Raw genomic sequence first — 11960 nt, forward strand, 5'->3', positions numbered from 1 at the left:
GCTAAAAATAACTTTCAAAACACTGAGGTAGAACTTCCAAAGGTCTGGTACACAAAGACAAACAGTGCTCAACCTGCTTTGAGGATAATGACTGTGATTTCATCTGTTTTGTTTGAAATATAGCATACGAAGCGCTTTTTTTTTTCTGTCTTAAAATTTATTAAAGACTTTTTAGGTCGTTAACCTTTATATTCAAGTGTTCGGACTGCCTGGATATGACTGCATTAAAGGTACTGTTATTTTTTATCATTAATACAAGCGTTTTGCCACATGTCGGATGATTATTTGCATTTTAAATAGAAGACTCGACCCTTTAGTCTAACACTACCTGTCTCCTCTTTGGTGTAAAGGTTGTGTTTGTCCTTCTCCTGGCTGCAAAAACAGCTGAAGGCCAGTCTTTTCACCTCGGCACGTGCCCCAAACCATCTGTCCAAGAAGATTTCAATGTTACAAAGGTGAAATACTCATTTTACTATGTCTGTCTTTTATTGCTTAACCAAAGGGGTGTCAAACTCATTTTAGTTCAGGGGCCATATTCAGCTAAATTTGATCTGCAGTGGGCCAGACCAGTAAAATAATAACATGATAACCTATAAATAATGACAACTCCACATTTTTAGGCCCGAGCCGAGTAAAGCCGGCGCAGGGCCTATTGAGTCTGCAGTGGGCGCATGGGGACGAAATTGCCAGTGACGCGGTCGCCTTTCGCCACTGTCGCCACTCTCACACATATTCACATTCACGGCACTGAGACCTTTCCGACGATGTATATGACATGTGCACAAATCGCATATTTACACCTGCTCAGAATGAATGGGAGTCAATGGGACACGCCCACTCGGGGTCAGTCACGTGTGTGTAAGTGCACGACAGGTGACATCTGACCCCACAGACATGTTGGGGACCTCGAGAACTTTCAAAAAAGGGCAAATACGTGGTTGCCATAGAAACGGCTATATTGTTCTTGCTCAGATTATTTTTTTTTTTTTTTTTTTTTTTTTTTTGTCTTATTTTTCTTTCTCCTGCGCTTTGAGCTCAATTTTGACCCTCTGAACATTTATGAAAACTCACCAAATTTTGCCTAAAATTCAGAAGTGTGAGAAATTGAATTTACATATAGGTTTCGTAGATGTCGGTAAAGAAATGTTGCGGCAGCGCCCCCATGAAAAGTGGAAATGCATTGCGCCAATGGGAGCGCGTCCAACATAAAGTTTGTCATCATGAGGAGACAAACAAAAAATATTATTATGGCCACGCCCCTAAACCAACCCTTAGTCGGCCATATTGGATTGAAATTTCCAAAATGCTGAATCAGCGTTTTCGCTGACGTCGTATTTTAACTATCTCCTACTAAGCCGTTTGGCCGAATGAGCTCAAAATCGGTGTACAGTATCTAGAGAAGGGGGGCATCAAAAGTTAGCCGAATTTTTTGGATAGGTGTCACCGTTTTTGTGTGACAATGTCGCAAACTTTGCAAAGTTTCTCCGTGAATTTACCATTACAAAAATTGCTTCAGCTAAGACATACGAACACCGATTTGGCTGAAATTTGACTCAGATGTCTATCTCCCAGGCCTACATCCATTCATTAAAAGAAATTTAAATTTCGCACTATAGCGCCCCCTACAAATGTACATTTACAAAAATGACATCAGTTCGGACATACAAACACCGATTTGGCTCAAATTTGTCTCAGACATCTGTCTCAAAGGCCTACACCTATTTATCAAAAGAAACTGAAATTTTGCACTACAGCGCCCCCTACAAAAATGTTTAATATTTTTTATTAAAATTGCTTCAGTTCGGACATACGAACATCAATTTGGCTCAAATTTGACTCAGACGTCTATATCCCAGGCCTACACCCATTTATCAGAAAAATTTTAAATTCGGTGCCATAGCGCCCCCTACAATGTTACCTTTACGAAAATTACTTCACGTTAGACATGCGAACACCAATTTGGCTCAAATTTGAATCAGTTGTCAATCTCCCAGGCCTACACCCATTTATCAAAAGAAATTGCCACTTCGCTCAGTAGCGCCCCCTACAAATTTACCTTCACGAAAATTGCATCAGTTGAGACATACGAACACCGATTTGGCTCAAATTTGACTCAGTGGTACATCTCACAAGTCTACACCCATTCAATGGAACAAATTGAATTTTTGCTCATAGCGCCCCCTACAGATTTATATATACAAAATTTTGTTCAGTTCGGACATACGAACACTGATTTGTCTCAAATCAATTGTCAATGTCCCAGGCCTAAACCCATTCATTAGAAGACACAAAATTTGGGGCTACAGTGCCACCTGCTGAACGATGAGCATACTTCCACTGGACGTGCCCTTGGCGAGGGCCTTGAGATGCCGCTTGCGGCTTTAATTTTTCTTTCTCCTGCGCTTTGAGTTCAATTTTGACCCTCTGAACATTTACAAAAACTCACCAAATTTTGCCTAAAATTCAGAAGTGCGAGAAATTGAATTTACATATGGGTTTCGTAGATGTCGGTAAAGAAATGTTGCGGCAGCGCCCCCTTGAAAAGTGGAAATGCATTGCGCCAATGGGAGCGCGTCCAACATAAAGTTTGTCGTAGAGCCACGAAAATCGGTAGACAGATTCATCATGAGGAGACAAACAAAAAATATTATTATGGCCACACCCCTAAACCAACCCTTTGTCGGCCATATTGGATTGAAATTTCCAAAATGCTGAGTCAGCGTTTTCACTGAAGTTGTATTTTAACTATCTCCTACTAAGCCGTTTGGCCGAATGAGCTCAAAATCAGTGTACAGTATCTAGAGAAGTGGGGCATCAAAAGTTAGCCGAATTTTTTGAATCGGCATCACCGTTTTTGTGTGACGAGGTTGCAAACTTTGCGAAGTTTTTTCGAAAATTTACCATCACAAAAATTGCTTCAGCTCAGACATACGAACACCGATTTGGCTGAAATTTGACTCAGACGTCCATCTCCCAGGCCTACACCCATTTATTAAAAGAAATTTAAATTTCGCACTATAGCGCCCCCTACAAATGTACATTTACAAAAATGACATCAGTTCGGACATACGAACACCGATTTGGCTCAAATTTGACTCAGACATCTGTCTCAAAGGCCTACACCTATTTATCAAAAGAAACTGAAATTTTGCAATACAGCGCCCCCTGCAAAAATTTTTAATATTTTTTATTAAAATTGCTTCAGTTCGGACATACGAACACCAATTTGGCTCAAATTTGACTCAGACATCTATATCCCAGGCCTACACCCATTTATCAGAAAAAATTTAAATTCAGCGCCATAGCGCCCCCTACAATGTTACCTTTACGAAAATTTCTTCATGTTAGACATGTGAACACCAGTTTGGCTCAAATTTGAATCAGTTGTCAATCTCCCAGGCCTACACCCATTTATCAAAAGAAATTGCCACTTCGCTCAGTAGCGCCCCCTACAAATTTACCTTCACGAAAATTGCATCAGTTCAGACATACGAACACCGATTTGGCTCAAATTTGACTCAGTGGTACATCTCACAGGCCTACACCCATTCAATGGAACAAATTGAATTTCGGCTTATAGCGCCCCCTACAGATTTATTTATACAAAATTTTGTTCAGTTCGGACATACGAACACTGATTTGTCTCAAATCAATTGTCAATGTCCCAGGCCTACACCCATTCATCAGAGGACACAAAATTTGGGGCTAGAGCGCCACCTGCTGAACGATGAGCATACTTCCACTGGACGTGCCCTTGGCGAGGGCCTTTAGATGCCGCTTGCGGCTTTAATTGTCTTTGTTTTAGTGTAAAAAAAAACAACCATTAAATTATGAAAATACTTACTTTTATTAACTATCCAAAAAAACAAAAAAAAAAAAAAAAAACAACTGAAATTTAAATTAAAAACCTAAGAAAATTTAATGCAATTTTAACAATATTATTCCTCAACTTTTTCATTTCTACATGTGTATTATGGATCAGATCTACAAAGACACTAAGCACTGAGGAACAGGAAGAAAAATTGTTAAAATTGTGCTTAATTTTCTTTAGACATTTCAGGTTGTTCATATTTGTTCAGGTTATTCACATTTTAGTGTTACAGGATAGTTTGTGAATGTAAATATTTTCATAATTATGTTATTTTTTGCTCTACAACAAAGAAAAAAAAATTAAGTTGTTAATTCTATTTTTTTTTTATTTTTTTTTTTTGGGCTTAATTCAAGATTTTTTTACTTAATTCAAGATTTTTTATTTTTTTTTTTTGCTTAATTCAAAATTTTTTTTACTTAATTCAAGATTTTTTTTGGCTTAATTCAAGATTTTTTTTTTTTTTACTTAACTGAAGATTTTTTTTTTTTTTTTTTTTTGCTTAATTCAAGATTTTTTTTGCTAAATTTGACAATTTTTTTTAGCTTAATTGAAGATTTTTTTACTTGATTGCAGATTTTTTTTTTTTCTTAATTGAAGTTTTTTTTTTTGCTTAAGTCAAGATTTTTTGCTAAATTTGAGATTTTTTTTTTTTTTTTTTTAGCTTAATTGAAGATTTTTTTTTTTTTTTTGCTTAATTCAAGATTTTTCCCTTAATTCAAGCTAATTTTTTTAAAAATTCAATTCAAGACTGGAATTTTTGCACTAGGCAAAAACATCCCAGGAGCCAAACTGGACCCTTTGGCGGGCCACATTTGGCCCCTGGGCCGCATGTTTGACACCCCTGGCTTAACCAATAAAGACCCAAACATCCACTGGCAGCCAAAATCATCTACTGATATAAACTGTTTAATACCTATTGATCCATTAATCCTATCAATTCATGTAAATAATTGGTGTAAAATACAGTTTGTCATCTTTTCATGGTCATCACATATGACCCATTTGGATGTTCAGAGGCTCCATAGTTACCATGGAAACACTGTCATCTTCTATAACATTGATTCACCAGTAAAACCCATGGAGTTGGATCAATGACAGTGGATGGAGAGATTTAGTTTATGTTCAGTTGATATATTTTACAGAAAAACTCACTTTTTCTTCAGTTTTCTCTGAGCCTGAACTTGAATCTGAACTTTTATGAAAATCTACATAATCAGTGACTTAAAAACAGTTAAATACCTGCTTTTCGCTAAAAAGAATGCAAAATATAGAGGGTAATATTATTAAAAATGGTGATAAATCACTTAAATTTACTGAAAAATTAACTTGGGAACAGCCACATAAGTAGCACTGGGTCTTTATGGGTTAATCAACATTAGAGAAGCTCCTAATAATGTACCTAATGTCCTCATAAGACTACATTTTATATTCTTTCTGGTTTTGTAGTATATGGGCACTTGGTATGAAATAGAGAAGCTTCCAGCTGCATTTGAAAGAGGAGAATGTGTCCAGGCTACGTACAGTCGACTTCCAGATGGGATGGTCAAAGTTTACAATGAAGAGCTCCTGTAAGTATTAAATATGTGATTTAACCCTCCGGTATCCTGTCCAGCAAGGCCCTTACTAAGCACCAAGTGTGCCTTTTTGGTACACTTGTGGAATAAAAAAATTTAAAAAAAAATTTCATACAGTTTGTTTTTAATTCTTTTACACTTTTTTCTATTTCATCAACTTGAGCTGTAAATAAAAATACCAAATACTCAATAATGGTCACATTTTGTAACCCTTTAAATGCCATGTTTGTAATGTAAACAAACCATTGTTTTTTTGGATGCAAAAAACACAAAAAAAATTTTTTTTTTCAATATACTACAGAAAAATTGGATCACATATTATTTGATTTTTTTCATCCTGGCATATGTCAATGATTAACTCCAACATTGGTTAATTTGCATTGTTATTTTTGGCACTAGGTCAAATGTTCAAAAATACTAGCATCTGTCACCAAGTGTGCGTAAAATGCACACCTAAAAATCCAACTATTAAATATTATATATTGATTTATTTTTATGCTCTAATTTGATTTTATTTTTGAAAATCAAGGTCAGCCCTAATCATACATATCAAATAATCATTCATTTTACATTTTTTTTTTACCCTTTAAACGATCTCTTTTCATCATGATATCACTATATTTTTTGATGCAACAAACACAAAATATGTTTGTTTGTTTGTTTTTTCAAAATACTACATAAAAATTGGATCACATATTATTTGATTTTTTCATCCTGGCATATGTCAATGATTAACAGCAACATTGGTTAATTTGCATTGTTATTTTTGGCACTAAGTCAAATGTTCAAAAATACTAGCATCTGTCACCAAGTGTGCGTAAAATGCACACCTATAAATCCAACTATTAAATATTATATATTGATTTATTTTTCTGCTCTAATTTGATTTTATTTTTGTAAATCAAGGTCAGCCCTAATCATACATATCAAATAATCATTCATTTTACTTTTTTTTTTTAACCCTTTCAACGATCTCTTTTCATCTTGATGTCACTACATTTTTTGTTCCAAAAAAACCACAAAATATGTTGGTTTTTTTTTCAAAATGCTACATAAAAATTGGATTAAATATTATTTGATTTTTGCAGCCTGGCATATGTCAATGATTAGCAGCAACATTAACAACGTTAATAAATTAATTTAGACCCTCCCCTCTCAAATGAAACCCAGATATCAGTAAAAGCAGGATTTATGCCTTAATGGCTTTCGGATCAAAAACAGTGGTTCTGATGGAAGAAATAGTGCGTTTTAGGCACACTTGGGAGACAGATGCTAGTCTTGTCATGTTCTTTTGTTTACAATGTGCACATTTTAGTTGGTGACCAGAATTTAAAAGATCATGCAAAAATGAACAACTTTTGAATTCTAACCTTATTTAAATTGTGAAAAATAAAGTGAAGTTTTTTAACATGAAGTACGAAGTGTGCCAAAAAAGCGCACCCGGATACCGGAGGGTTAACACTCTTCAGTTCAGCTGGTGAAGGAGTAGTTATGTACAAATATGCACATGTAATATGTAAGGATGTCATGTTTTTTTGTTTGCTTTAAAATTACAGGCCTGATGGAAAAATAAATTCAATCGAGGGTGTGGCTGAAGTCAAAGACCCATCTCAACCTGCTATTTTGTCTGTCAGCTTCTTTAAAGGTAATATTGTCATAGTATTTTGTAATGGCCTGTTCGTACTGGAATATCTTTAACCCTTTCATGCATGAATTATGAGAGCCTTAATTTTTTTTTTCTTAAGTGTTTTTATTCCTCTAGGCATTGAAAAAACTATGCGATTAACATTTTTTTTTAACCTATTTTTCATGGAGTTGCAAAAATGTCCTTTCAGGTGGACACCATGTATTTAATTTTTGAAATGAAGAAACATATTTATTGATATACTGTGTGAAAACTATGAAATTTAAGTCTTTTAAGTCACTTCTTAAAACACACTTTTATAGACTTGCTTTTATGTGATGTTTGTCCCTTTTAATTTTTTAATTTTTTAATTTTTTAATTTGAATCTTATCCTGTTTGATTGTTGGTTTATATTCTCATACATGATGTTGTTTTATCTCACACCTCTACTTCTGCATTGATTTAACAGCATCATGTTACATTACCCCTGCCCTCCTTATTCCGATTCATTTAATCTATTTGAAGTGTCTTGTTTCTGCATTGTTGTACACATCTCTCCTATTATGCTGCTTCTATTTTAGTGTTTTTATTTACATCTTGTATCCTGCTGTTGTACCCTTTATTTGTTTGTCAAAGCACTTTGTAAACTTTGTTTTAAAAGGTGCTATATAAATAAAGTTATTATTATTATTATTATTATTATTATTATTATTAAATAAAAACATTTTTAACGCAGCTAATGTGATGTTTTCTCCCATTTTAACATACTCTGATACTGGTCATTACTCACTCCATGGAGATAATATGCAAAACCCATAAAAACCCAGTGCTACTTTTGTCATCATTTTGTTTAAAAAAAAAAAAAAAAAAAAAAAAAAACCTGTTAATTACAGTCTAATAACAACAACAAGCAACTGATTTACACTCAAACATGTTAGTGCAGATCAAGTTTATGAAGAACAGCAAAGTTACAGTAATTATATGAACTGCAGTGTATGGGATGATGCATGAGCGTCCACTGTGTTGGCTGATATGGAACTAAAACAACAAAATCCATGAATAGAACAGCTGTCCACTGTAGTGACCACTGTGCATGAAAGGGTTAAATGCTTCATATTAAAAGTGAAATTAACACTATTCTTTTTGGATTGTTCCAGGTCTTCCAGGTTCCCCATACTGGGTCCTCTCTACAGACTATAAGTCATACTCTCTGGTGTACTCTTGCTCTGATTATCTGAGCCTTTTCCACATCGACTTTGCCTGGATCCTGGCCCGTACTCGTGTGCTGAGTGAAGACTTTGTGAATCAGCTCCGTGGGAAGTTGGAGGCTGCCGGTGTAAATATAAAGCAGCTAACAGTCACCAACCAGACTGACTGTGGTGTCATGAACTGACGTACGAACAACAAAATAAAGTGAATCACCAAGTTGTGATATTATTATAAAAGTCATGTTACCAGTACAAGTATTGCATCATATGGTTTTGCGTCATTGTCTTGTGATTCTCTGTCCTTGAACTACTCCTGTTTGTTTTTTTAACTGCTTAACCCTTTCATGCACAAATTATGAGAACCTTAACCCTTTCATGCACACAGGTCACTCCAGTGGACAGCTATTCTACAGCTGTTCTCTTGTATATTTATGAATTTTGTTGTTCTTTTCCTTGTTGTTGTTTTTTACACATATCTTTATTACAGTTTTAAGACACTACATATCTTTTCTGACATGAACTGGTAACATTATGTAGATCTCTCCTGAGCATAAACCCCCAGAATCACAAGCCCTCCCCATAGTTTTACACAATTTATCAGTAAATACATGTTTCTGTGCGTCAAAAATTAAACATGTGGTGTCCAGCTGAGTGGATATTTTTGCAACTTCATGAAAAATAGATTCATAAGATTTTTTTTTTTTTTCATTATTATTTTTTTTTATGTATTTTTAAAAAATTTTTTAATTATTATTGTTTTTTTTTTATTGTCATTTATTTTTCAGAAGAAAATGTTTAATCGCATTGTTTTTTTTTTCATGCCTAAAGAGGAATAAAAACACTCAGGAAAAAATTTGATTAAGGTTCTCATAATTTGTGCATTAAAGGGTTAATCAAAAATTTTTCCTGAGTGTTTTTATTCCTCTTTAGGCATGAAAAAAACAATGCGATTGAAAATTTTCCTCTGAAAAATAAATAAATAAATAAATAAATATAATAAAAATAATTTAGCAAAAATTTAAAAATACATTAAAAAAAATAATAATAATGAAAAAAAAAAAAAAATCTTATGAACTTATTTTTCATGAAGTTGCAAAAATGTCCACTCAGCTGGACACCACACGTTTAATTTTTGACGCACAGAAACATGTATTTACTCATAAATTCTGTGAAAACTATGGGGAGAGCTTGTGATTCTGGGGGTTTATGCTCAGGAGAGATCTACATAATGTTACCAATTCATGTCAGAAAAGATATGTAGTGTCTTAAAAGTTTAATAAAGATATGTGTAAAAAAACAACAACAACAACAAAAAGAACAACAACATTCATAAATATACAAAAGAACAGCTGTAGAATAGCTGTCCACTGGAGTGACCTGTGTGCATGAAAGTGTTAATTAAAAATTTTTCCTGAGTGTTTTTATTCCTCTTTAGGCATGAAAAAAACAATGCGATTGAAAAATTTCTTCTGAAAAATAAAATAAAATAAATAAATAAATATTAAAATAACAAAAGTTTAACAAAAATTTAAAACTACATAAAAAAAAATAATAATAATGAAAAAAAAAAAAAAATTCTTATGAACTTATTTTTCATGAAGTTGCAAAAATGTCCACTCAGCTGGACACCACACATTTAATTTTTGATGCACAGAAACATGTATTTACTGATAAACTGTGTGAAAACTATGGGGAGGGCTTGTGATTCTGGGGGTTTATGCTCAGGAGAGATCTACATAATGTTACCAATTCATTTCAGAAAAGATATATAGTGTCTTAAAACTGTAATAAAGATATGTGTAAAAAAAAAAAAAAAAAAAAAAAAAAAAAAGAAAGAAAGAAAAGAACAAAACCCATGAATATACAAGAGAACAGCTGTAGAATAGCTTTCCACTGTAGTGACCAGTAGCATGAAAGGGTTAAACAACATAATAGGCATTTTGTTTTCTTCTCATGATAATTTATTTGGCATTTTGTGTTTTCTCTTTGTCTCCTCTAATTATTACACATAATTAAATGTCACTGTGACTTGCACTGGAAATTATTTTCATCCCAAACCCACATTTGCAGAACCATGTTTTTTATTGTGTGTCAAAATGAAACTTACGATGAAAACTGACCACTGACACATTCCTGCACACACTTTTGCACGTTTGTATTTCATCATATTTGCTTGTGTTATGACCTACTGTGTATTTTTTTTTATTGTTTAAGAGAATCCATGTTTCAATAATATATGCATACAAAAATACAATACATACAAATGAGTCAAAGTAAATGATCAAACCATAAGAATACATTTAATTACAAAAACAACTGATAATAGTGACATATTTTTGCAGTTCTTCATTTAAAAATGTCAACATTCATGAATGATGAATAATTGCCCAAAAATTAGAATTGTCCTCATTACAGGTAATCAAAACTTGATTATTTACTCTATTTTCCCTCTATTTCTTCCTCTTTTAGTTCTGAACATTCAGTTAAATTTGTCTTGTATCCATGCAAAAACCAAAGAAAGCTTGGTTATTCCTTGAATCCACAGAAACTTTGCAGTGGCCCAGAGGTGCAACAGCCCAAAAAATGATCCACTGTAAGAAAAAAAAAAAAAGAGAACAGCCCAAAAAATGATCCACTATAAGAAAAAACAGAGAGCAGCTCAAAAAATGATCCACTATAAGAAAAAAAAGAGAGCAGCTCAAAAAATTATCCACTATAAGAAAAAAGAGAGAGCAGCCCAAAAAATGATCCACTATAAGAAAAAAAAGCGAGCAGCCCAAAAAATTAGCCACTGTAAGAAAAAAAAGAGAGCAGCCCAAAAAATTAGCCACTGTAAGAAAAAAAAGAGAGCAGCCCAAAAAATTATCCACTATAAGAAAAAAAGAGAACAGCCCAAAAAATTATCCACTATAAGAAAAAAAAAGAGAGCAGCCCAAAAAATTATCCACTCTAAGAAAAAAAAGAGAACAGCCCAAAAAATTATCCACTACAAGAAAAAAGGAGAGCAGTCCAAAAAATTATCCACTATAAGAAAAAAAAGAGAACAGCCCAAAAAATTATCCACTATAAGAAAAAAAAAGAGAGCAGCCCAAGAAATTATCCACTCTAAGAAAAAAAGAGAACAGCCCAAAAAAATATCTACTGTAAGAAAAAAAAGAGAACAGCCCAAAAAATTATCCACTCTAAGAAAAAAAAAAAAAAACATCATCTACCTTTTCAATTAAGGGGGTGCTGTTTACCTGAAAGGTTTTGTGCTTTAAAATTAAGGCCACCACAAAAAATAAAAGCATAGGCTGAAAATTTTTAAGGCCTTCAGCTAATGTGGCTAATGCTAACGAAGCAACCTACCAGAAGTGGAGGTCGATGCACTAAAAATAAAGTTATTTTAAAAATATATAGTGGATAACTTTTTGGGCTGTTCTCTTTTTTTCTTATAGTGAATAATTTTTTGGGCTAATGGATCATTTTTTGGACTGTTCTCTTTTTTTTCTTTGAGTGGATAATTTTTTCACTTTTCTCTTTTTTTCCTTATAGTGGATAATTTTTTGGGCTGTTTTCTTTTTTTTTTTTTCTTATAGTGGATAATTTTTTGGGCTAGTGGATAATCTTTTGGGCTGTTCTCTTTTTTTTCTTATAGTGGATAACTTTTTGGGCTGTTGTCTTTTTTTCTTATAGTGGATAAT

At 33.4% G+C, this 11960-nt stretch overlaps 1 protein-coding gene across 1 annotated transcript; it reads left to right on the forward strand.

Moving 5' to 3' along the window:
* Positions 1–215: 215 nt before the first annotated feature.
* Positions 216–8462, forward strand: LOC115411064 (apolipoprotein D-like). Its single transcript, XM_030123005.1, has 5 exons — positions 216–230; positions 351–455; positions 5318–5439; positions 7002–7090; positions 8227–8462. Exons 1-5 carry the CDS (start codon positions 216–218, stop codon positions 8460–8462), a joined length of 567 nt encoding a protein of 188 aa, XP_029978865.1.
* Positions 8463–11960: the final 3498 nt, after the last annotated feature.

The sequence above is a fragment of the Sphaeramia orbicularis genome, chromosome 20 (assembly GCF_902148855.1).
Source record: "Sphaeramia orbicularis chromosome 20, fSphaOr1.1, whole genome shotgun sequence".
Lineage (NCBI taxonomy): Eukaryota > Metazoa > Chordata > Actinopteri > Kurtiformes > Apogonidae > Sphaeramia > Sphaeramia orbicularis.